Source organism: Engystomops pustulosus, chromosome 1, assembly GCF_040894005.1.
Source record: "Engystomops pustulosus chromosome 1, aEngPut4.maternal, whole genome shotgun sequence".
Lineage (NCBI taxonomy): Eukaryota > Metazoa > Chordata > Amphibia > Anura > Leptodactylidae > Engystomops > Engystomops pustulosus.
This window is the reverse complement of record NC_092411.1, coordinates 4,309,619-4,337,199: the sequence shown is the minus strand read 5'-3', so window position 1 is coordinate 4,337,199 and position 27,581 is coordinate 4,309,619. Positions and strand designations below refer to the sequence as shown.

General features: G+C 46.7%; 1 protein-coding gene across 8 annotated transcripts in view; it reads right to left on the bottom strand.

Moving 5' to 3' along the window:
- LOC140115439 (mitochondrial amidoxime-reducing component 1-like) overlaps positions 1 to 27,581 on the bottom strand; it is a 32,724-nt gene continuing 5,143 nt past the window's right edge. For 2 of the 8 annotated variants that reach the window (XM_072132790.1, XM_072132791.1), the window contains exons 3-4: positions 24,091 to 24,150; positions 20,392 to 22,840 (exon numbers count right to left, since the gene is read on the bottom strand). In XM_072132790.1, coding sequence (XP_071988891.1) covers positions 20,623 to 22,827 — 2,205 coding nt within the window. In that variant the 5' untranslated portion in view covers positions 22,828 to 22,840; positions 24,091 to 24,150 and the 3' untranslated portion in view covers positions 20,392 to 20,622. Of the gene's footprint in view, positions 1,343 to 3,820; positions 3,865 to 4,924; positions 5,073 to 6,495; positions 6,516 to 6,793; positions 6,909 to 20,391; positions 22,841 to 24,090; positions 24,151 to 27,581 lie in introns of those variants that run through there. The other 6 variants (XM_072132792.1, XM_072132798.1, XM_072132795.1 and 3 more) reach the window with 5 other exon arrangements.

Genomic DNA, 27,581 nt, shown 5'->3' with positions numbered 1-27,581 from the left:
CCCCCCATATACCACATAAGTGTGCAGCTATGTACCCCCAATCCCCCCAGGTACCGTATAAGTGTGCAGCAACATACCCCCAATCCCTTGTCCCTGACTAGTCAGGAAGATTTGCCATTCAGGACCATTGGCCGGGTGAGGACCTCCCAGTCATGGTGTCCATACAGATTGGAGGAGCAGTAGCTTGGGGTAAGTGCCCTCTTATTACTCCAGTTTAAGCTATAGTGCAGGTCCTGCTTAGTAACAAGCCTCATAGGTTCTATCCCCTGCGGACCGCCAGATACACTGGATCTCCAACCCTCAACTTCCCAGTTTTCTCAACCCCATAATACTGCCCGAAGAGAGGGGCTTTTTTGTAGAGGTAGCTGAGGGACTCATCACTCATTCGGAAGGTTCTCAGAGTATCCAGTGGTTCCTGCCGGCTCATAATGCCAGTGTTGGGGTCCACTGTGGTCAAGATGCATCGTCCGCATGCCATGACCCTCTTCAGCGTGATGCTTCCCACCTTGAGATCTTCCCATCCATCCTCGGAGAAGGCCTCACACCCAGACACGACGATGCAAGGTCGGAAATTGGCCAAGGAGACGGGTTTTTCCATCCGTCTGTTGAGTTCTTGCAGGGATGTTTCGGACAGCAGCATGATGGGACTGGCATCCGGATAAGCGATGACATCTTTCTCACGGAATGGTTTTTCTGCCTCCTGGGCCTTGCGTGGTTTCATCACATCGGGCTCGAAATGCACCAAGCGGTAAGGGGAACTACTCTGGAAGTAGGAGGTCAGCCAACGAGAAACCTCATCTCCACAATCCCGACCTTGGATGTCACGGCTAAATACGCGGCAGTCTAGAATTTTGTTACTCTTGGGTTGCACCACTGGGACCTTTATCTTCTCCATCCCTGGGGCTTCAAGGCAGAGCGTGTCTCCACAGTCGGTGACAGAGATCAGCACGATTCTTGGCTCCTGCCGTCCGGTCACCATCTGTCCATCCTCGGTCACCACCAGCCAATGACGATCTCCAAGGTCTCCATGTCTTAACCCCAGCTCCAGACATTCAGCTTCCTGTACGGAGATGGCTTTACATGACTTGATGGGGTATATGAGTAACTGGGAGATTGTCCCCACTTTCTTCAGCTCCACGTGTCCCCCATGTGTCTTTCTCCACCACATCCAAGAAGCAACAGCTGTGACTCCAAGGCCGGCAGCACAGAGCAGAGGCAAGCGGTGGCGATGGAAGTTCTCAACCATTGACTGTATCGCTGCAGAGAGGGCCGACATTTTCTTAGCTAACACCTTAGTAAAGTGTGTGGTCACTTCAACGTGGGTCACGTGGCTGCTTGAACCCTACAATGAGAGAATATCAGGTCACATACAAGAACAAGCTCAACACGACATGAAGAATCCTTCACGTTATGGAAATCTTAGATTCCAGGCCTCGCTCGCTGATATATACATAGAATTCTAGTTATTCCTCTATATCAGTGATGGCAAACCTTTTAGAGGCTGAGTGCCCAAACGGTAACCCAAAACCCCGCTTATTTACCGCGAGGTGCCACCCAAAAATTAAAGCAGTAACTTATTGCTCCCTTTTCAACAACTTTCAATCATATTGGCCTCCTGAAGAGAGCAACACAGTAGAAAAATTGACAATTTTCATCATTTTAGCTTCTTTCCAGTTTCCCTCTGTACACAGATAATTTGGCCCTGTCTTTTTCTCCTTCTTCCTACAGTCTCAAGTAGCGAAGTACGTATCAAAATAGGACTGAAAGCAGCATCTTTTAAGTTGCTTGGAATTGCATCTGGGGCGATGGCCAGGGTGCCCACAAAAAGGGCTCTGAGTGCCGCCTCTGGCACCCGTGCCATAGGTTCGCCACCACTGCTCTATATGTTCCATGAAACAGTATAAAGATTTTGACAGATCCATTCAATTATCGAGGTGAATGGACATTTATCCAACAATTTCTGGCTTCAAAATGTCTTAAAATATGGGAATGGAAAAATTTCGGTCTAACTTTCAAAAAGTTGGCAAAAAAAAATAAAGTAGTGATACTTTAATAAAATGAAGGCATGGAAAGGGGAGTAACATGTCTGGGAAGACTTAAAAGTGTTGTCTTATGTTCAATTGTTCACCCCTATTCACAGGTCAGAGGACAACAATCTGATGTGTGGGGGTCTGACCCCTGGGGTTCTCACTGATCCGAACCACCTATGGACCTCGCATCGCAAGTCTTGGAGCGGGAAGATACTTGCTCCACCAGCCACTCCGTCAATTAGTGGTTCCAGACTCCCACCAATCAGATCCTGTGGACTTGGGATAACAATTAAAGGGATGGGCCTGTGGTTAAAAAAACATAACTTTTTTTTCCCCAAAAAAAACAGCAGCACTTGACCCTGGTGTGTGCCAGTATTGCTGCCCTCCTGCACACTAGCCATGGTCAGGAGAAGAACGGTTTCTAGAAGAAGGCAGCCATGTTTTCTACATCTGGACAACCCCTTTAAAAATGTAAAATGTATCAAACAGTTTATAAATTTGACACAGAAATACAGAATAACAAATCCCTCTCCCAGCCCTTTTATCAACACTGATACATTGTAGCAAACATTGGCACAACCTAAGTACCAAAGGTAACGGAGAGTAAACCTGCCGTATTACACAAGGATACGGCCGCTCGGGGCATATTGCATTGGCTCGGGTCACTCACATTGAGCAACTCCTAGAATTCCCCAAAGTTACTGCGGCCCCGGATTAAATACATGGAATTAAAAGTTTGGGGTCATATAGAAAGGACACAACTCTCCCCTGTGACAAACACCAGATCAGGGCAGGTTTTGTTTTCTAAGCATTTGCCGACGTAGAAATTCACAGGCCCTTGTCCTAGTGTGTGACTAATGGGAGAAGGATAACGTGTGGTACCCATCAGGGCTGGCATTAGGGGGTGGAAAACTGGGTATTTTCCCAGGGCCCCCTGTCCTAAAGGGGCCCCCTGCATGTGGACCTTTGTGGGCAGAGGATGTATTGCTGCTTTAATACCCTGGGAGGTGAAGATGCTTCTCATCCGTCTCCTGTCTGTATATCTATCTATCATCTACCTGTCTAGTTATCATCTCCTATAATTTGTCTATTTCCTAGCTACAGGATATCATATCTATCATCCATATATATATAATACACTTTATAGTTCTGCATCTATAAATCTCTATCATCCTCCATATTTATCTCCCATCATGCATCTCCCTCTCACCTGTCTCTCCTATACAATGAATCCTCCTCCAGCCCCATATTACAGACACTTACCTCCTACTGGGTGTAACTACAAGGTGTTATCATTGTGCAGGGCTACAGGAGCCTCTTACTGACTGTGACTGCTCATAATATAGTTTTATTTTGGGCCCCACTTTTTCTAAAACCTGCTCTGGTTCCCATCACCACCATGAGGACACTTTCACACGGTCAGTATTTATTCTGTATTTTGCATCAGTATTTGTCAACCAGAAATAGAACCTGCACAGAGATGAGTTGTTTTGGAACAACTTTTGGTTTTGGTTACAAAATACTGATCAAATACTGACCGTGTGAAAGAGGCTTAATACACCGACCGCTGCTACAAGCTTATCATTTAGAACCGCGTAGTATTTGTTAGCGCATTGTGCAATGCAATCAGTGTATGTTTACAGTTTGTTTACTGAAACTCTGTGTATCTAATGTTAACACATTGTAGATGCAACTAAACGCTGCATGTGAACGTGTCCTTGTAGCCGCGCTCTGAACCCCCCACGTCACCATATAGGAGAGCAGCAGGCAAACGCAGCCTAGGAGCTTACCATCCAATGTAGTCTGAGGTGCATCATGGGAAAAGGGAAGAAAGAAAAAAAAAAAAAAAAACCTGTTCCATGCAATCTTCTGCAAATTAAAAACACCCGGGCCAAAGGGGCGGAGCCTGTCAGCGTGGATGCTGCTGGGATACTGGGTCCCACTCCCTGCAGGAGCTGCGTTGGTGGGGGCAGATGTCAGGTAAGTGTTAGTGAAGGGACGGATTATCACTTGGTCACCACTAAGCGGTGGGGACTTGTGTGACCTGAACGTCTGCTGAGAACCGCGATTTCTGGTCTATTCATTTATACTGGCGCCTATAGATCATCGTACAGAGCGGATAAGGAGTCAGTGCGCCGAGGAAAGGAGATTTACCCAATTACGTTATGTGCAACTGCATGTTAACAAAACACGTACATTACTGTGTGTTTGCTTTGCATGTTGTAAACACAAATGTTAACAGTAACAGTCCATTAAAAAACACATGCGGTTTTTGGAAACGCATCCGTTTTTGAACATTTTTCCCACTTATCTTAAGATAATTGGAAAACGGACAAAAACGGTCAAACTGATGCCTTTTTTTTACGGACTGCTTAAAAACTGCCTAAAAACGCCACCTGTTCCACCACCCTGAGGGCGCGTTCACACGTTCCACTAGCACAGGGGGCGGAGTTTGGGGCGATCGCATATGCGTTTCCAGAGAAACGCATGCGATCGGGTTATTAATTGCATGCGTTTCCCGGGAAACGCATATGCGATCGGCCCGAGCCCCGCCCACTGTGCACTAGCGTCGCGTTATGAACACGACGCTAGCGGAACGTGTGAACGCGCCCTTAGGGTGATGCCACACATGGCGTTTTGAAACCATTTTTGAGCAATCCGTTAAAAAACGCATCCAGTTTTTAAAAACGCATCTTTTTTTGTCTATTTTTAATTGCACAAATTCGGAAAACCTGTCAAACGGATGCGTTTTTAACGGATTGCTTAACGAACCAAAAACGGTTTCAAAACGCCATGTGTGGCATCACCCTTAGGGCGCGTTCACACGTCGCGTTTTGACCTGCGTTTTCTTTGCGTTTGAAAGCATATACAACAGCTGAGGAGAGGTGATTTACCTCAGGTACTTCTGATAAATCTCCCCCTGACAGGCCGTGTTCACACTTGGCTCGTAGGTAAGCGCTTTCTTTCTAGGTTTATTGCCCCTATAGTCATAATCTGCTGAAGGCCGGAGCCTGTATAAAGTTGTGTAATGCGACCTGTGACCTGTAAAACATTGTACAAGTTGTAAAGTGAGGAGACGTGTTACGTGCTGCGAGCGGCCATCATTCATATTACTGTGATACTCCGCACGTCCCCGCACATGACTTGTTATCACTGTCCTCGCTCCTAAGGCTGAGTTCACACACAGCGTCTCAGGGGCTCTGGGCAGGGGCTCTGGGTCAGGGGATCGGTGCAGCCGCAGATACGTTTCTAACAAGAGATTTATCGGAAGTGTCTGAGCGCAGAACAGTTCTAGGTGCTCGTGGTAACCAATCAGAGCTCAGCTTTTACTTTATAAAACGCTGTGGGAAAATAAAAGCTGAGCTCTGATTGGTTGCCATGAGCAACTGGGAAGGTTTTGTTCTTAGACTCTTCTGTGTTTTACATGTAAACATTGCAAAACCCCGCGATCCCAAAAGGAGACTTTTCACTTTTTTTTCATGTTTTCATTCCAAAATCTGCAAGGAACATGTGTAGAAGGCGGCATGTCCTGGTTGTGGTTCTGGTTACGATGCCTGGGTTTCAAAGAACAACCACAGTGCACAGGATGGGACTCCATGCATCATAGTGATAGGATGGTGCATGGACTCCCTGCTTCATGCTGTCATGATAACAGTATGGTGCTTTGGTTTAGACGGGTAAGCAGGGTTTCTTGTAACGTATATAAACAGGATGCAAGGAATCCCATAATCTCTAGTACTGAGGTAGATCTGCGAATACGCTGACAGGTCTTCATGGACTGACCACAGTCCAGAGGACGGGATGATCCAAGGAGTCCCTGCTTCCTGCAGTCCTCATTATTACAGTTTGTTGCTGCGGTTTAGCAGGAAAACTAGGGCACCTTGTATCATATCAGTAGGATGCAAGGAATCCCGTCTCCGTCACCATGTTTAATCTGTGATTACAATTCCTGGTTTCACAGACTAACCACAGGGCAGATAATGGGACTCATAATGTGCATAATGATATGATGATGCAAGGAGCCCCTGCTTCCTGCTGTAATCACGAGTACAGTTTGGTGCTGCGGGTTAGCAGGTGCTCCTAGCATCATTTATCAATAGGATGCAAGGAATCCCATCTCCGAGCACTATGGTCGATCCGTGATTATGATGCCTGGCTTTCACGGACCGAACACAGTGCAGAGAACTGGACTGTGCATTATAGTCATATGATGATGTAAGGAGTCCCTGCTGTCATCACAATTACCATTGGGTGCTGCAATTTACCAGGGAAGCAGGGGCTCCTTGTACCGTATGTCAACAAGATGCAAGGATTCCCATTTCTGACATTGTGGTCTATCCATGACACATGAACTCACCCTTAAAAATCTGATAGTTTGTACGTCATCATTGAGCTTGTACTGGCAGGATAGCAGTGACCACTTCATAACCAATAATTATAATGCAGTTATAGGGATCATCCTTACTTTCTCATCTGGTGAAATGAAAACTAAGTTCTCATATTTCTTCACGTGGAATCCAGCACCAGGCTCCTGTACAGTTCCCGACTCCTGCGCTCACTACTACAGAGGCGAAGCAGTACTAGAACTTGGAGAGTTATGTAAAACTTGCCTCCCCCCCCCCCCCCCCCCAAACTACTCTGCAATCCCGGACATGTGACATGTATGTAGTGCAGGTGCTGACTACACGTTGCGATCAGTCCGATCCCTCTGTTCTGATGAAGGCCCAGGAATATGTGTGGGGTCCTGGTATCTGGGAACTCACCGTCCTGCAGCTGCGGAGAAGTCTCAGCTCTGCTGCGTTTCCTTCCTGGGGCCCAGGGACAGGAGAACCTTAGGCTCTGCCCCTCTGCTGCTGCTGCCAACTATTCACAGCTCAGAGGCTGGAAACATAATCTGCAGAACAAAGGTCGCCGTGCACACAGCGCCACGGTATATGCCACCACATGAGCTGTAGTGCACACAGCGCCACGGTATATGCTGCCACATGAGCTGTAGTGCACACAGCGCCCCGGTATATGCAGCCACATGAGCTGCCGTGCACACAGCGCCACGGTATATGCTGCCACATGAGCTGTAGTGCACACAGCGCCCCGGTATATGCTGCCACATGAGCTGTAGTGCACACAGCGCCCCGGTATATGCTGCCACATGAGCTGTAGTGCACACAGCGCCCCGGTATATGCTGCCACATGAGCTGTAGTGCACACAGCGCCCCGGTATATGCTGCCACATAAGGTGTAGTGCACACAGCGCCACGGTATATGCCACCACATGAGCTGTAGTGCACACAGCGCCACGGTATATGCTGCCACATGAGCTGTAGTGCACACAGCGCCCCGGTATATGCTGCCACATGGGCTGTAGTGCACACAGCGCCCCGGTATATGCTGCCACATAAGGTGTAGTGCACACAGCGCCACGGTATATGCCACCACATGAGCTGTAGTGCACACAGCGCCACGGTATATGCTGCCACATGAGCTGTAGTGCACACAGCGCCCCGGTATATGCTGCCACATAAGGTGTAGTGCACACAGCGCCACGGTATATGCCACCACATGAGCTGTAGTGCACACAGCGCCACGGTATATGCTGCCACATGAGCTGTAGTGCACACAGCGCCCCGGTATATGCTGCCACATGGGCTGTAGTGCACACAGCGCCCCGGTATATGCTGCCACATGGGCTGTAGTGCACACAGCGCCCCGGTATATGCTGCCACATAAGGTGTAGTGCACACAGCGCCCCGGTATATGCTGCCACATGGGCTGTAGTGCACACAGCGCCCCGGTATATGCTGCCACATGAGCTGTAGTGCACACAGCGCCCCGGTATATGCTGCCACATGAGCTGTAGCGCACACAGCGCCCCGGTATATGCAGCCACATGGGCTGTAGTGCACACAGCGCCCCGGTATATGCTGCCACATGAGCTGTAGTGTACACAGCGCCACGGTATATGCTGCCACATGAGGTGTAGTGCACACAGCGCCCCGGTATATGCTGCCACATGAGCTGTAGTGCACACAGCGCCCCGGTATATGCAGCCACATGAGCTGTAGTGCACACTGCGCCCTGGTATATGCTGCCACATGAGCTGTAGTGCACACAGCGCCACAGTATATGCTGCCACATGAGCTGTAGTGCACACAGCGCCCCGGTATATGCTGCCACATGAGCTGTAGTGCACACAGCGCCACACTATATGCTGCCACATGAGCTGTAGTGCACACAGCGCCACGGTATATGCTGCCACATGAGCTGTAGTGCACACAGCGCCGCGGTATATGCTGCCACATAAGGTGTAGTGCACACAGCGCCACGGTATATGCTGCCACATGAGTTGTAGTGCACACAGCACCACGGTATATGCTGCCACATGAGTTGTAGTGCACACAGCGCCACGGTATATGCTTCCACATAGGCTGTAGTGCACACAGCGCCACGGTATATGCTGCCACATGAGCTGTAGTGCACACAGCGCACCGGTATATGCTGCCACATGAGCTATAATACTGCTCCCTATGTACAGGAATATAACTACTATAATACTGCTCCCTATGTACAGGAATATAACTACTATAATACTGCCCCCTATGTACAAGAATATAACTACTATAATACTGCCCCCTATGTACAAGAATATAACTACTATAATACTGCCCCCTATGTACAAGAATATAACTACTATAATACTGCCCCCTATGTACAAGAATATAACTACTATAATACTGCCCCCTATGTACAAGAATATAACTACTATAATACTGCCCGCTATGTACTGGAATATAACTACTATAATACTGCCCCCTATGTACAAGAATATAACTACTATAATACTGCCCCCAATGTGCAAGAATATAACTACTATAATACTGCCCCCAATGTGCAAGAATATAACTACTATAATACTGCCCCCTATGTACAGGAATATAACTACTATAATACTGCCTCCTATGTACAAGAATATAACTACTATAATACCGCCCCCTATGTACAGGGATATAACTACTATAATACCGCCCCCTATGTACAGGGATATAACTACTATAATACCGCCCCCTATGTACAAGAATATAACTACTATAATACTGCTCCCTATGTACAGGGATATAACTACTATAATACCGCCCCCTATGTACAAGAATATAACTACTATAATACTGCTCCCTATGTACAGGAATATAACTACTATAATACTGCCCCCTATGTACAGGAATATAACTACTATAATACTGCCCCCTATGTACAGGAATATAACTACTATAATACTGCCCCCTATGTACAAGAATATAACTACTATAATACTGCCCCCTATGTACAAGAATATAACTACTGTAATACTGCCCCCTATGTACAGGAATATAACTACTATAATACTGCCCCCTATGTACAAGAATATAACTACTATAATACTGCCCCCTATGTACAGGAATATAACTACTATAATACTGCCCCCTATGTACAAGAATATAACTACTATAATACTGCCCCCTATGTACAGGAATATAACTACTATAATACTGCCCCCTATGTACAAGAATATAACTACTATAATACTGCCCCCTATGTACAAGAATATAACTACTATAATACTGCCCCCTATGTACAAGAATATAACTACTATAATACTGCCCCCTATGTACAAGAATATAACTACTATAATACTGCCCCCTATGTACAGGAATATAACTACTATAATACTGCCCCCTATGTACAGGAATATAACTACTATAATACTGCCCCCTATGTACAGGAATATAACTACTATAATACTGCCTCCTATGTACAAGAATATAACTACTATAATCCTGCCCCCTATGTACAAGAATATAACTACTATAATACTGCCCCCTATGTACAGGAATATAACTACTATAATACTGCCCCCTATGTACAAGAATATAACTACTATAATACTGCCCCTTATGTACAAGAATATAACTACTATAATACTGCCCCCTATGTACAGGAATATAACTACTATAATACTGCCCCCTATGTACAGGAATATAACTACTATAATACTGCCCCCTATGTACAGGAATATAACTACTATAATACTGCCCCCTATGTACAGGAATATAACTACTATAATACTGCCCCCTATGTACAGGAATATAACTACTATAATACTGCCCCCTATGTACAGGAATATAACTACTATAATACTGCCTCCTATGTACAGGAATATAACTACTATAATACTGCCCCCTATGTACAGGAATATAACTACTATAATACTGCCCCCTATGTACAGGAATATAACTACTATAATACTGCCCCCTATGTACAGGAATATAACTACTATAATACTGCCCCCTATGTACAGGAATATAACTACTATAATACTGCCCCCTATGTACAGGAATATAACTACTATAATACTGCCTCCTATGTACAAGAATATAACTACTATAATCCTGCCCCCTATGTACAAGAATATAACTACTATAATCCTGCCCCCTATGTACAAGAATATAACTACTATAATCCTGCCCCCTATGTACAAGAATATAACTACTATAATACTGCCCCCTATGTACAGGGATATAACTACTATAATACTGCCCCCTATGTACAGGAATATAACTACTATAATACTGCCCCCTATGTACAAGAATATAACTACTATAATACTGCCCCCTATGTACAGGAATATAACTACTATAATACTGCCCCCTATGTACAGGAATATAACTACTATAATACTGCCCCCTATGTACAGGAATATAACTACTATAATACTGCCTCCTATGTACAGGAATATAACTACTATAATACTGCCCCCTATGTACAGGAATATAACTACTATAATACTGCCCCCTATGTACAGGAATATAACTACTATAATACTGCCCCCTATGTACAGGAATATAACTACTATAATACTGCCTCCTATGTACAAGAATATAACTACTATAATCCTGCCCCCTATGTACAAGAATATAACTACTATAATACTGCCCCTATGTACAGGAATATAACTACTATAATACTGCCCCCTATGTACAAGAATATAACTACTATAATCCTGCCCCCTATGTACAAGAATATAACTACTATAATACTGCCCCCTATGTACAGGAATATAACTACTATAATACTGCCCCCTATGTACAGGAATATAACTACTATAATACTGCCCCCTATGTACAGGAATATAACTACTATAATACTGCCTCCTATGTACAGGAATATAACTACTATAATACTGCCCCCTATGTACAGGAATATAACTACTATAATACTGCCCCCTATGTACAGGAATATAACTACTATAATACTGCCCCCTATGTACAGGAATATAACTACTATAATACTGCCTCCTATGTACAAGAATATAACTACTATAATCCTGCCCCCTATGTACAAGAATATAACTACTATAATACTGCCCCCTATGTACAGGAATATAACTACTATTATACTGCCCCCTATGTACAAGAATATAACTACTATAATCCTGCCCCCTATGTACAAGAATATAACTACTATAATACTGCCTACTATGTACAGGGATATAACTACTATAATACTGCCCCCTATGTACAGGAATATAACTACTATAATACTGCCCCCTATGTACAAGAATATAACTACTATAATACTGCCCCTTATGTACAAGAATATAACTACTATAATACTGCCCCCTATGTACAAGAATATAACTACTATAATACTGCCCCCTATGTACAAGAATATAACTACTATAATACTGCCCCCTATGTACAAGAATATAACTACTATAATCCTGCCCCCTATGTACAAGAATATAACTACTATAATACTGCCTACTATGTACAGGGATATAACTACTATAATACTGCCCCCTATGTACAGGAATATAACTACTATAATACTGCCCCCTATGTACAAGAATATAACTACTATAATACTGCCCCTTATGTACATGAATATAACTACTATAATACTGCCCCCTATGTACAAGAATATAACTACTATAATACTGCCCCCTATGTACAAGAATATAACTACTATAATACTGCCCCCTATGTACAAGAATATAACTACTATAATACTGCCCCCTATGTACAAGAATATAACTACTATAATACTGCCCCCTATGTACAAGAATATAACTACTATAATACTGCCCCCTATGTACAAGAATATAACTACTATAATACTGCCCCCTATGTACAAGAATATAACTACTATAATACTGCCCCCTATGTACAAGAATATAACTACTATAATACTGCCCCCTATGTACAGGAATATAACTACTATAATACTGCCCCCTATGTACAGGAATATAACTACTATAATACTGCCCCCTATGTACAGGAATATAACTACTATAATACTGCCTCCTATGTACAGGAATATAACTACTATAATACTGCCCCCCTATGTACAGGAATATAACTACTATAATACTGCCCCCTATGTACAGGAATATAACTACTATAATACTGCCCCCTATGTACAGGAATATAACTACTATAATACTGCCTCCTATGTACAGGAATATAACTACTATAATACTGCCTCCTATGTACAGGAATATAACTACTATAATACTACCCCCTATGTACAGGAATATAACTACTATAATACTGCTCCCTATGTACAGGAATATAACTACTATAATACTGCCCCCCTATGTACAGGAATATAACTACTATAATACTGCCCCCCTATGTACAGGAATATAACTACTATAATACTGTCCCCTATGTACAGGAATATAACTACTATAATACTGCCCCCTATGTACAAGAATATAACTACTATAATCCTGCCCCCTATGTACAAGAATATAACTACTATAATACTGCCCCCTATGTACAAGAATATAACTACTATAATACTGTCCCCTATGTACAAGAATATAACTACTATAATACTGTCCCCTATGTACTGGAATATAACTACTATAATACTGCCCCCTATACAAGATATTTCCATGGAAAATATTAATCTACAGTGGTGTGCAGAGGAGCAATACACAAACCCGTTTAGATACACAACACTCAACCCTATAACTTTAAAATTTTTCCATGTATACAGGCGGTCCCCTACTTAAGGACACCCGACTTACAGACAACCCATAGTTACAGGCAGACCCCTCTGACCTCTGGGGAAGCTTTCTGAATGCTTTACTATAGTCCCAGATTGCAATGATCAGCTGTAAGGTGTCTGTAATGAAGCTTTATTGATAATCTTTGGTCCCATTACAGCAAAAAATGTTTAAACTCCAATTGTCACTGGGGCCAAATTTTTTTTTGTCTGGATCTACAATGATAAAATATACAGTTTCGACTTACATACAAATTCAACTTAAGAACAAACCTCCAGACCCTATCTTGTACGTAACCCGGGGACTGCCTGTATACCATATACATTCGAGTATAAGCCAAGTTTTTCACTACAAAAAATTTGCTGAAAAACCCTAACTCGGCTTATACTAAAGTCTAGAAGAAAAACAAAAAGTGTACTTACTTTCCAATGCCCGCAGGCAGTTCCTCTTCTATCCATCGATGCTCCAGCATCAGGTCCATGACCCTGCGCGGTCAGCAGCGAGCGGCTGGCATCATAGTGCCTGCAACGGACAGCCGAGGACTCGGAGACGATGCTGGACCATCAATGAATAGAAAAGGACCTACCGGAGCATTGATGCATAGAAGGTAACCTGCCTTTGGCATCGGAAGGTGAGTACACTTAGTTTTTTTCCTACAGGCATTATTTTGGGGATAGTGGCTGCATGCTATATACTGGGGGGAGCAGGGGCTGCAGGCTATATACTGGGGGGAGCAGGGGCTGCAGGCTATATACTGGGGGGAGCAGGGGCTGCAGGCTATATACTGGGGGGAGCAGGGGCTGCAGGCTATATACTGGGGGGAGCAGGGGCTGCAGGCTATATACTGGGGGGAGCAGGGGCTGCAGGCTATATACTGGGGGGAGCAGGGGCTGCAGGCTATATACTGGGGGGAGCAGGGGCTGGCGGGCTGTATACCACAAGGGCTGGCGGGCTGTATACCACAGGGGCTGGTGGGCTGTATACCACAGGGGCTGGCGGGCTGTATACCACAGGGGCTGGCGGGCTGTATACTACAGGGGCTGGCGGGCTGTATAACACAGGGGCTGGCGGGCTGTATACCACAGGGGCTGGCGTGCTGTATACCACAGGGGCTGGCGGGCTGTATACCACAGGGGCTGGTGGCTATATGCCACAGGGGCTGGCGGGCTGTATACTACAGGGGCTGGCGGGCTGTATAACACAGGGGCTGGCGGGCTGTATACCACAGGGGCTGGCGGGCTGTATGCCACAGGGGCTGGCGGGCTGTATACCACAGGGGCTGGCGGGCTGTATACCACAGGGGCTGGCGGGCTGTATGCCACAGGGGCTGGCGGGCTGTATACCACAGGGGCTGGTGGGCTGTATACCACAGGGGCTGGCGGGCTGTATACCACAGGGGCTGGTGGCTATATGCCACAGGGGCTGGCGGGCTGTATACTACAGGGGCTGGCGGGCTGTATACTACAGGGGCTGGCGGGCTGTATACCACAGTGGCTGGCGGGCTGTATGCCACAGGGGCTGGCGGGCTGTATACCACAGGGGCTGGCGGGCTGTATACCACAGGGGCTGGCGGGCTGTATGCCACAGGGGCTGGCGGGCTGTATGCCACAGGGGCTGGCGGGCTGTATGCCACAGGGGCTGGCGGGCTGTATGCCACAGGGGCTGGCGGGCTGTATACCACAGGGGCTGGCGGGCTGTATGCTACAGGGGCTGGGCAGGCTGTATGCCACAGGGGCTGGCGGGCTGTATGCCACAGGGGCTGGCTGGCTGTATACCACAGGGGCTGGCGGGCTGTATACCACAGGGGCTGGCTGGCTGTATACCACAGGGGATGGCCGGCTATATACCACAGGGGCTGGCGGGCTGTACACCACAGGGGCTGGCGGGCTGTATGCCACAGGGGCTGGCGGGCTGTATGCCACAGGGGCTGGCGGGCTGTATACCACAGGGGCTGGCGGGCTGTATACCACAGGGGCTGGCGGGCTGTATACCACAGGGGCTGACACCTGCTCTGTATTGAGAGCTCAGCCTACAAGCTTTCTCCATGCAATGCCGGCAGACTACACCCAGACCAGACATTACATATATATATATATCTCACATAAATATTCAATAAAGTGTAAGAAAATACTTTACACATTTCTGCACTCACTATTTATGAGAGTAACAAAGTTCTTTGTGGGGAGAATCAATGTGCAGGGAAGCAGCTGCCTGGCAGGGCTGAGATCTCCATACACATGGCTTGTGTCCCTCCCCAGCCTCTCCGTCCCGTCTAGCAGCCTCCTGCTTCCTGGTTATGGGAGGAGGGGCCGGAGCAGTGCCCTGTGCCTGACCTCAGCGCTGTCCTATCTGGAGCCGTGCTTCCTGGTTGTGGGAGGAGGGGCCGGAGCAGTGCCCTGTGCCTGACCTCAGCGCTGTCCTATCTGGAGCGGTGCAGAGCTCCGTGTAGCTGTAACCAGCTGTTTGCTAATCACAGGGGCAGCAGCTTCCATCAGACTCTCTGCTGCTGACCCCAGTACAGTGCACGGGCAGCCTGTAGTGTAGGTGAGGCTGCTCTCTGTGCTGTCAGCCTGCACTGTGTCACATGCTCCTGCACGGACCGGCCCCAGATCACCCAGACAGGTCGGCCCACCGGGATTTCTCCCGGTGGAGTTAATGGCCAGTCCGCCCCTGGTGATACCTGTGCACTGGTAAAGGGGCCTAGAAGGTGAGGGCCGACCACTGTCACCCTGATACCCATCATGGTGTCTATTATAGTGGCTGTACATGGCTGAGACAGAAGAGTAACGCAGTATGATAAGACAAAGGATAACGAGGGGTCTGTATCCTGCTCCTACACAGAGGTTCAAATTCAATGATTTTATCATCTGAAGAATCTTGCACTACACAAGACGGAACCGGCCACCAGGACATCTCCTACACGTTGCCTGCCTTGTCTCCCATATGGTTTAAAGGCTGGTCACTTGCACACTTCAAGGGATGAACGGACACAGTGAGCATCACCATAGACAGGGGGCATCCTCTACACCTAGAGGAGAGGGGGTTCTACCATCACCATAGACAGGGGGCATCCTCTACACCTAGAGGAGAGGAGGTTCTACCATCACCATAGACAGGGGGCATCCTCTACACCTAGAGGAGAGGAGGTTCTACCATCACCATAGACAGGGGGCATCCTCTACACCTAGAGGAGAGGAGGTTCTACCATCACCATAGACAGGGGACATCCTCTACACCTAGAGGAGAGGAGGTTCTACCATCACCATAGACAGGGGGCATCCTCTACACCTAGAGGAGAGGAGGTTCTACCATCACCATAGACAGGGGGTATCCTCTACACCTAGAGGAGAAGAGGTTCTACCATCACCATAGACAGGGGGCGTCCTCTACACCTAGAGGAGAGGAGGTTCTACCATCACCATAGACAGGGGGCATCCTCTACACCATGAGAAGAGGCGATTCTACCATCACCATAGACAGGGAGCATCCTCTACATCTAGAGGAGAGGACGTTCTACCATCACCATAGACAGGGGACATCCTCTACACCTAGAGGAGAGGAGGTGCTATCATCACCATAGACGGGGGGCATCCTCTACACCTAGAGGAGAGGAGGTTCTACCATCACCATAGACAGGGGGCATCCTCTACACCTAGAGGAGAGGAGATTCTGCCATCACCATAGACAGGGGGCATCCTCTACACCTAGAGGAGAGGAGGTTCTACCATCACCATAGACAGGGGGCATCCTCTACACCTAGAGGAGAGGAGGTTCTACCATCACCATAGACAGGGGACATCATCTACACCTAGAGGAGAGGAGGTTCTACCATCACCATAGACAGGGGGCATCCTCTACACCTAGAGGAGAGGAGATTCTACCATCACCATAGACAGGGGGCATCCTCTACACCTAGAGGAGAGGAGGTTTTACCATCACCATAGACAGGAGGCATCCTCTACACCTAGAGGAGAGGAGATTCTGCCATCACCATAGACAGGGGGCATCCTCTACACCTAGAGGAGAGGAGGTTCTACCATCACCATAGACAGGGAGCATCCTCTACATCTAGAGGAGAGGCGGTTCTACCATCACCATAGACAGGGGGCATCCTCTACACCTAGAGGAGAGGAGATTCTGCCATCACCATAGACAGGGGGCATCCTCTACACCTAGAGGAGAGGAGGTTCTACCATCACCATAGACAGGGGGCATCCTCTACACCTAGAGGGGAGGCGATTCTACCATCACCATAGACAGGGGGCATCCTCTACACCTAGAGCAGAGGCAGTTCTACCATCACCATAGACAGGGGACATCCTCTACACCTAGAGGAGAGGAGGTTCTACCATCACCATAGACAGGAGGCATCCTCTACACCTAGAGGGGAGGAGGTTCTACCATCACCATAGACAGGAGGCATCCTCTACACCTAGGGGAGAGGAGGTTCTACCATCACCATAGACAGGAGGCATCTTCTACACCTAGAGGAGAGGAGGTACTACCATCACCATAGACAGGGGGCATCCTCTACACCTAGAGGGGAGGAGGTTCTACCATCACCATAGACAGGGGACATCCTCTACACCTAGAGGAGAGGAGGTTCTACCATCACCATAGACAGGAGGCATCCTCTACACCTAGAGGGGAGGAGGTTCTACCATCACCATAGACAGGAGGCATCCTCTACACCTAGGGGAGAGGAGGTTCTACCATCACCATAGACAGGAGGCATCCTCTACACCTAGGGGAGAGGAGGTTCTACCATCACCATAGACAGGAGGCATCTTCTACACCTAGAGGAGAGGAGGTACTACCATCACCATAGACAGGGGACATCCTCTACACCTAGAGGAGAGGAGGTTCTACCATCACCATAGACAGGGGACATCCTCTACACCTAGAGGAGAGGAGGTTCTACCATCACCATAGACAGGGGGCATCCTCTACACCTAGAGGAGAGGAGGATCTACCATCACCATAGACAGGGGGCATCCTCTACACCTAGAGGAGAGGAGGATCTACCATCACCATAGACAGGGGGCATCCTCTACACCTAGAGGAGAGGAGGTTCTACCATCACCATAGACGGGGGCATCCTCTACACCTAGAGGAGAGGAGGTTCTACCATCACCAAAGACAGGGGGCATCCTCTACACCTAGAGGAGAGGAGGTTCTACCATCACCATAGACAGGGGGCATCCTCTACACCTAGAGGAGAGGAGGTTCTACCATCACCATAGACAGGGGGCATCCTCTACACCTAGAGGAGAGGAGGTTCTACCATCACCATAGACAGGGGGCATCCTCTACACCTAGAGGAGAGGAGGTTCTACCATCACCATAGACAGGGGGCATCCTCTACACCTAGAGGAGAGGAGGTTCTACCATCACCATAGACAGGGGGTATCCTCTACACCTAGAGGAGAGGAGGTTCTACCATCACCATAGACAGGGGGCATCCTCTACACCTAGAGGAGAGGAGGTTCTACCATCACCATAGACAGGGGACATCCTCTACACCTAGAGGAGAGGAGGTTCTACCATCACCATAGACAGGGGGCATCCTCTACACCTAGAGGAGAGGAGGTTCTACCATCACCATAGACAGGGGACATCCTCTACACCTAGAGGAGAGGAGGTTCTACCATCACCATAGACAGGGGGCATCCTCTACACCTGGAGGAGAGGAGGTTCTACCATCACCATAGACAGGGGACATCCTCTACACCTAGAGGAGAGGAGGTTCTACCATCACCATAGACAGGGGGCATCCTCTACACCTAGAGGAGAGGAGGATCTACCATCACCATAGATAGGGGGCATCCTCTACACCTAGAGGAGAGGAGGTTCTACCATCACCATAGACAGGAGGCATCCTCTACACCTAGAGGAGAGGCGATTTTACCATCACCATAGATGGGGGCATCCTCTACACCTAGAGGAGAGGAGGTTCTACCATCACCATAGACGGGGACATTCTCTACACCTAGAGGAGAGGAGGTTCTACCATCACCATAGACAGGGGGTATCCTCTACACCTAGAGGAGAGGAGGTTCTACCATCACCATAGACAGGGGGCATCCTCTACACCTAGAGGAGAGGAGGTTCTACCATCACCCTAGACAGGGGGCATCCTCTACACCTAGAGGAGAGGACGTTCTACCATCACCATGGACAGGGGGCATCCTCTACACCTAGAGGAGAGGAGGTTCTACCATCACCATGGACAGGGGGCATCCTCTACACCTAGAGGGGAGGCGATTCTACCATCACCATAGACAGGGGGCATCCTCTACACCTAGAGGGGAGGCGATTCTACCATCACCATAGACAGGGGCATCCTCTACACCTAGAGGAGAGGAGGTTCTACCATCACCATAGACAGGGGGCATCCTCTACACCTAGAGGAGAGGGGGTTCTACCATCACCATAGACAGGGGGTATCCTCTACACCTAGAGGAGAGACAGTCCTGCCATCACCATAGACAGGGGGCATCCTCTACACCTAGAGGAGAGGAGGTTCTACCATCACCATAGACAGGGGACATCCTCTACACCTAGAGGAGAGGAGGTTCTACCATCACCATAGACAGGGGCATCCTCTACACCTAGAGGAGAGGAGGTTCTACCATCACCATAGACAGGGGGCATTCTCTACACCTAGAGGAGAGGAGGTTCTACCATCACCATAGACAGGGGGCATCCTCTACACCTAGAGGAGAGGAGGTTCTACCATCACCATAGACAGGGGGCATCCTCTACACCTAGAGGAGAGGAGGTTCTACCATCACCATAGACAGGGGGAATCCTCTACACCTAGAGGAGGTTCTACCATCACCATAGACAGGGGGCATCCTCTACACCTAGAGGAGAGGAGGTTCTACAGTCACCATAGACTTTACTGTAATAGCAGTGAGATTTTGGGGAACGCTCTGCCTCAGGTCGCTGATAATTTGTACATGAGGGCCCTGGATGCCTTTCTGAAGAGCAAAACATATCAAAAGGTTATGATAACAAACCAGGGAGTTATTCTGAGGCCAAGTCTGGGCTTGGGAAGGAATATTTTCTAGTTTGGGCAAAATTGCTCCAGACTTATAGGCTTCCGCTTTATCAACACCACAGGATTATAGGTTGGACTTGCTGGTCTATTGTCTTCTTTTCAGCCTCAATTATTATGATGCTATTATGTGACTGGCTACAGATTATGCTTCTTGTGTACAACCCTCACTCTGGATTACAAGCCAACTGCAGATACCAGAAAACAAGTCATAAAAGAAGCCTTATGTGAAAGAACCCAAAAATAACCCATCAAACATAAAAATACTTTTATAAATGTAATAAATATACAGTGGAAGTTACTCGCGAGTCTCTGGATTGCAAGTTTAAAACAACTTTTTATAAAAAAATGAAGGAAAACGTTTTATCATGAAATACGAGATGCGATGATCACGTTTTGCCCAGGTCCGGGGCACTTTGATGTTTTGGGTCTCTCGATGGAGGCTTTGACATAGGACGACGACTTGAATTCAGCTCCAACACATTCTATCTACGCACCAAAGTAACCACATCTCGTAACAGGTCCAAAATGAAGTCCTGGCCTTTGCACTCATAAAGAGCTTTCACTACCTGTGCCTTACGGGACTTGGTGAATTTGGCACAATTTTTCGGGGCGGGATCAGTGTTTGGCTTCTTCAGCGCAGCTTGAACTCTCTGTACATTTCGGTTATAGTCCAATACTGCCAGCTGGGTCCTGGCCACCATCTCATCTTTATGAAAACTAACCCCTCTCGGCCGGTATTTACGACATGTACTATGTAAGATGTCCAGGGCGTCTGCATGGCAGAAGTAGGTTACCCGTTTCAACTGCTTCTGTAACAAAGGGTTAAGTACAATCTTTCTAAGTCTCCGGTATGCCAAAGAACCCTTCGGGATCCACTTGACAGGTTTGGAGTTGCCAGAGCGACCTATGTCGTGTCTGCACTTCCAGTAGTCAGACCTGGAATACCATTCGTGAACATTGAGAACGTGGTACTGCAATCCGTTCCAGCGGTCCAATAATTCTTGCCCGTTTTCTCCGCAGGTCTTGACCGACCACCACAAGTGGGACTCGATGGGTGATGCCCACTGCGACAGAATCTCACAATGTTTTTTCTTGGATTGGGCCAGTATTTTATTACCTACAGTCCTTGCTAAATGCCAGGGGTCAAAGCGGTGAATAATATTGGCATAACCGTCCTTCATGACTTTTCTTATTCCGACGTGAGGATTGGTGGTGACCATTTTTACATTGACCTCTTTTTCTAAGATGTCATCCAGGGTTTTCTTAAAAGCTGTATTTTCGTGGTGATCCTGAGAATAAGAGGGAAGTAGTTGCTGTATGTGAAAGCCAATAATCTTTTTCGTCTCTGCGTCCATCATGGTATAGGTCAAATACTTAGCCAAGTGGCCGGGCCGGTTGACCTGGCAGTCGGCGGTCAGGCACACGGGTTTTTCTCGTAGGCGACTTATATTCGACTGCTGTTCCAATTGCCAGTAACGATTCAAGGTCGGAAACAAATACATCGTCTGGTTCTTGTAATAAGTGGATTTCCCAATAAATTTCAAGTTCAACAATTTTACCATCTGAAGAATCTTGGGGAAACTACATCCGCTATACAAGACGGCGGCGGAGGTCAGGACATCTCCTAAAGGTTGGCCGCCATGTCTCGGCTGGCTCTCCCATATGGTCTTGGTGTGGCCACTTGCACACTTCACCTTTACAATTACGGAGGAGCCCACAAAGCTCTTCCGCACATGCGTTACCCGCTCGCCGCACTCACTTTGTGCCTGACACGGAATCATCGCAAGAAGTTTATTGAGGCAACTTTCAAACACTATGAACTTCTTCTCACGGACCGGACTCTTTTTACCTTCGTGGATGCGCTTGAATTCATCATTTTGGGTTCCGCCTTCTGCTTCCTCATCGCTTTCGGCGTAGAAAGATTCCTCCTCCTCCTCTTCGTAGTCAGATTCATGGAAGCCGGAATCCATTTTAAGAACATGTTTTGAACGTCTTCCATTTCTAAAACTTCTACGGCGCCCAGGTAGAGGTTGAACTTCTTCCGTTCGGGTCTCCGGTTCTGGTTTGAACATTTGTGCCGATGTTTGCGTTTCTGCATGTTTTTTCCCTGCTTTTGGGGTGACCCCCCCTGATCCAAATCTCTTGGGATTCACAGGATCTGTACTGGTAACTTGATCAACCACGACCCGCCACTTCTTGCATGGTTCTGGAGCGTTAGGAAGAGCGGTCGGAGGAAGAACGGTCTCAGGTGGATTTAATTCGACTATTTGATATAAAGGCGCATTCGAGGACAATTTTCTTTTTTTACTCGTTTTCTTCTTGGGTTTCCCTTTGTCTTCTGTTGAGGTAACAGAAGTCTCTGTAGGTTCTTCTGTTGAGACGTCGGGTTCGGTTACCACCAGAGGGAAAATGGTTGGGATTGCGTTTTTTTTCAGTTTACGCCGAGCGCCATTGTCGATGTAACAGTCATCAGAGAAATGCACGGAGCACATGCGATAGGCGTCCGTCCTCTTCCCTTTTATGACTTTCTCCACCATGACTTCCAATTCTTCTCCTTCTAGGCCGGTTTTCTGTAACCACAGTCTGATGATATTGGGGTCACGGGGGAAGACATGGAGGATAATGCCCGAATCTCTGGTATTCCAGGTGTATCTGCAAATACATCCCTTCACAACACAACACGGCATGATGAGGAGGCCTCTAGGAAAAAAAAATAGAGAAATAATAATTTTATGACAAAAGTAGAAACAACTAATTATTGTCTGATATATATATATATATATATATATATATATATATATATATATATAAATATATCAAATAGTGTAATAAACCTGCTGGATACTGCTCCAGGTGCCCCCTCACTACTTTCTAATGGGGCCACCACCACTTGTTTATAAAATGTAATGATGTAGTTGGATAGGTGATCAATTGTAGATTGTAGTGGGTGTTACTTGTGGCCCGACAGATGGGTGAACAGTTATGTGTACGGTAGCTACGAGGTATTGTGGGTTACTAAACAACCAGTAAGTACTTATAGACCGGTCTATGCACACAAATCCTCTCCTGCTGTCAGTTCCAGACGTTTTCTATATTAGTTGATCGCCAGGGGTGCCGGGCGTCACCCCTCTACAATTACCTAGTAACCCATGAGTAGGGCCTGACCAGTTTGGGTGCTCAGTCAGACTGATCGGATATTAATTGACTTTCCCAGAAATAGAGTCTTATTCCTTTAAAGGGAACCTGTCACTGGGAATGTTGTTTTTAACTGCTGACAGGTTCCAGCAGCCTAGGCTATGCTTATTATAAAAGCATTCTGAATTGAAAGCGTTCTAAATTATTTCAGTAGTTTATAAAACTTTATTTCACATTACCTGCAACATGTGACATGAGTGGGGGCGGGGGAGGAGGGCAAAGGTATTTTAAAAATCAGCACAGCCTATTGGAACCGGTCACCAGCTAATCACATTCCTAGTGATTGGTTTAAGGAAATCTCCCATCAAAATCCTTCCTGAAAAACCAGGAACAGTTACTCATAGATCCAGGCACCTTATATTTGTTATTCATGGCCTCCTTCTTTCTAAAAATCAACTCTTAAAATCATGCTAATTAGCCAAGTGTTCTGGGGGATGTTATCAGAGCCTCTCCTGTAGCTTCACAGACTGTTACACTGTCACCCTTTTTTGCTCCCTCAGCACTCCCCCCTTAATGATTTAATCTAATAATGGGAGGGTGAAGGGGTCCTGCACAGTGTAACAGCCTGTGAAGCTGCAGCACGGAGAGCCCTCCTGGCTCATTAGTATAATAATAAAAGATAATTTTAGAATGAAGGAGGCCATGGATAACAAATATAAGAAGATACCACAGTCCCGGGGCCTGGATGTATCAGTAGATGTGTGTTGTACAGAGAGAAAACTTGTTCATTAAATTCTGGGCATCATTGATCTTACCTTTTGTGTAATATAATCCACGGTCAGAGCAGAACACGACCCAATACAGGCCAATGGTAACTGAAAGATAAGAATAGAGGAATTGGGATTTACTGATGTATAAAGACACCGAAGCACAGATGACGCTGCACATCCACACAATCAGCACAACACGTGTCCGTAAAATACTACCGGAAAATTCCTTTAATCCTGCATCTAAGGAACCGAGCAGGTAACACAGGAACCGGTATACTGGACCCCAAGGAACGGGTCATGGAACGACAGCCAATGGTGGATGAAGCAGCTGGAGGCCTAGAAGAGACCCCCTTAGCCCCTCCCACCCTACAACATCTACTACACTCCTTTCCCTAAATCACATAAGAAAAACTTAAAAAAACTTACAAACTCACATTTCATCATTCTGGCTCTAAAATAAAAACATTTATCCCCCAAGTAGATAAAAAGGTAACTTGTTTTTTCACCATATTTCCTTTCCAAATAAAAACTATAGCACCTCCCGAAAAAACAACCCCTACACCGTTCTATAAAAATGCTATGAACACGGCATGGATAATGTAGGAGAAAAACGCAGCTTCCCAGGATATTAAATAACGATTTTAGCAAAAGTATAATTTGTCCCGCAAAAAGTAATCCCTCATACATCGCTTATCAGAAAAAGGCTCCGCCCCCGCCACAACAACAAGTCACACGTGGGTGCTGGTGGAAGATGATGGGGAGGCCCCTCACTCTGTGTAACCACTCGGACACCTTGGGGGTACTTATCAGGGGGGAGGGTGTTCCTGAAATAATCGAACCCGACTTCTTGTGGAGCATCAGGAATCAAAAATTATTTAACCCTTTACACCACCTCCACACAAAGCGCAGTATAGTGAGGTAAAGGGGGACGGAGGGGCCACACGCCTGGGCACTTGATTTAGCCTGCGCCTGTCACAGACAATAGGGCAATTCTACGCTAGGAAGGGCCTGCAGTACAGCCGACCGGCGCATACATGGGGAATCGGGGCCGGAGGGGCGGGGCTTACATCACATGGCATTGCACGAAGCGCCAGTCTATGAAAAATGTTCCTTAAAGAAAAGATACCATCAAAAATCAGTGTGGGTAACGTTCTTTGTGTTCTTGTTCCAAAAAAACGACTTTTAAGTAGATGAAAATTACCTAGAAATGCTCCAGGGGGCGTCACCACAGCTCCCCTGGGCTTCAGTACGATTGGCTCATGCACATAATTATGATTACACAGAGCTTGTCACATCAATCCCTGTCCCTGGGGCTCACAATCTAATCACCTACCAGTATGTTTTGGAGTGTGGGAGGAAACCGAAAGACCCAGAGGAAACCCATGCAAACACAGAGAGAACACACAAACTCTTTGCAGATGTTGTCCTGGATGGGACTTGAACCTAGGACCTCAGCGCTGCAAGGCTGTAGATCTAACCACCCAGTCATCGTGCTGCAAGGCTGTAGTGTTAACTACTGAGCCACCGTGCTGCAAGGCTGTAGTGCTAGCCACTGAGCCACCGTGCTGCAAGGCTGTAGTGCTAGCCACTGAGCCACCGTGCTGCAAGGCTGTAGTGCTAGCCACTGAGCCACCGTGCTGCAAGGCTGTAGTGCTAACCACTGAGCCACCGTGCTGCAAGGCTGTAGTGCTAACCCCCGGATACAGGAAAATCTCGCTCTGGTGCACGGCTTCTCTCTCCTCCAGCTTCAGGGAATTGCTATTTCCTGACAACGTACACAATGAAAGGATCGGCCATGCTGAAATCTAACATGCCCAATCCATCTTTGCTATTGGGAGAGAGTTGTGGGGCCTCCTAATGATCTCTGCCCTGATCAGCCAATGTGTACTGAGCTTTACACTTCTGACCTGGTAACAAGTGTAGAATTAATGGAACTTCTGGATTATCAGATGCCGGATTAAAGGAATTTCGCGGTATATTTTTTCTGTTTTCGGCCACTTACCTATACTATTCCATCGGCAGTCCTCTGTCCATGTGAGGGAGGAAATATCACAAGATCCGCTGATACCTAATACCTAATGATGGACTCATTAGCGGAGGTGAAGGGCGGCCATTTTTATACAATTCTTCACATAGTAGATATTGGTGGAGATGAGATGTCGCCCTGTAGAGTCTCCTCGTCATCTTCATCTTGTGATACTATGGCTTCTATGTAAATGCTTGGTGCACTACTACACCCATCATTATGTTTCACTGATTAATAGCCGGTATATGCAGCGTCCCGGCTCCACCCAACCAGGTGACATCTTCAGTGTCCGGCTTTTGGGAATGGAGTATACGGGCGGGGAAGTGTTTACAGCGCAACACGGAGTCACTAAGGAGAGACCAAGGCCATTACCATCTGGTTATGTTACTATTTATTCCCTGGTCTGGAAACTACGTTATTTATAGACTGGTCTGGGATCTGTATTTTTGTATTTACTCTCTGACCTAATAATTATTCTCTGGTCTAAAGTTTATATTATAATATAATGTCTGGTCGGGGATCTTGCATTATTATTTATGGATTAGTTTGGACTTTGTATAATCATTAATTTCCTGGTCCTGGATATGTACGGTATTATTCGTTGTCTGGTCCTGGATATGTACGGTATTATTCGTTGTCTGGTCCTGGATATGTACGGTATTATTCGTTGTCTGGTCCTGGATATGTACGGTATTATTCGTTGTCTGGTCCTGGATATGTACGGTATTATTCGTTGTCTGGTCCTGGATATGTACGGTATTATTCGTTGTCTGGTCCTGGATATGTACGGTATTATTCGTTGTCTGGTCCTGGATATGTACGGTATTATTCGTTGTCTGGTCCTGGATATGTACGGTATTATTCGTTGTCTGGTCCTGGATATGTACGGTATTATTCGTTGTCTGGTCCTGGATATGTACGGTATTATTCGTTGTCTGGTCCTGGATATGTACGGTATTATTCATTGTCTGGTCCTGGATATGTACGGTATTATTCATTGTCTGGTCCTGGATATGTACGGTATTATTCATTGTCTGGTCCTGGATATGTACGGTATTATTCATTGTCTGGTCCTGGATATGTACGGTATTATTCATTGTCTGGTCCTGGATATGTACGGTATTATTCATTGTCTGGTCCTGGATATGTACGGTATTATTCATTGTCTGGTCCTGGATATGTACGGTATTATTCATTGTCTGGTCCTGGATATGTACGGTATTATTCATTGTCTGGTCCTGGATATGTACGGTATTATTCTTTGTCTGGTCCTGGATATGTACGGTATTATTCATTGTCTGGTCCTGGATATGTACGGTATTATTCATTGTCTGGTCCTGGATATGTACGGTATTATTCATTGTCTGGTCCTGGATATGTACGGTATTATTCATTGTCTGGTCCTGGATATGTACGGTATTATTCATTGCCTGGTCCTGGATATGTACGGTATTATTCATTGCCTGGTCTTGGATATGTACGGTATTATTCATTGTCTGGTCTTGGATAT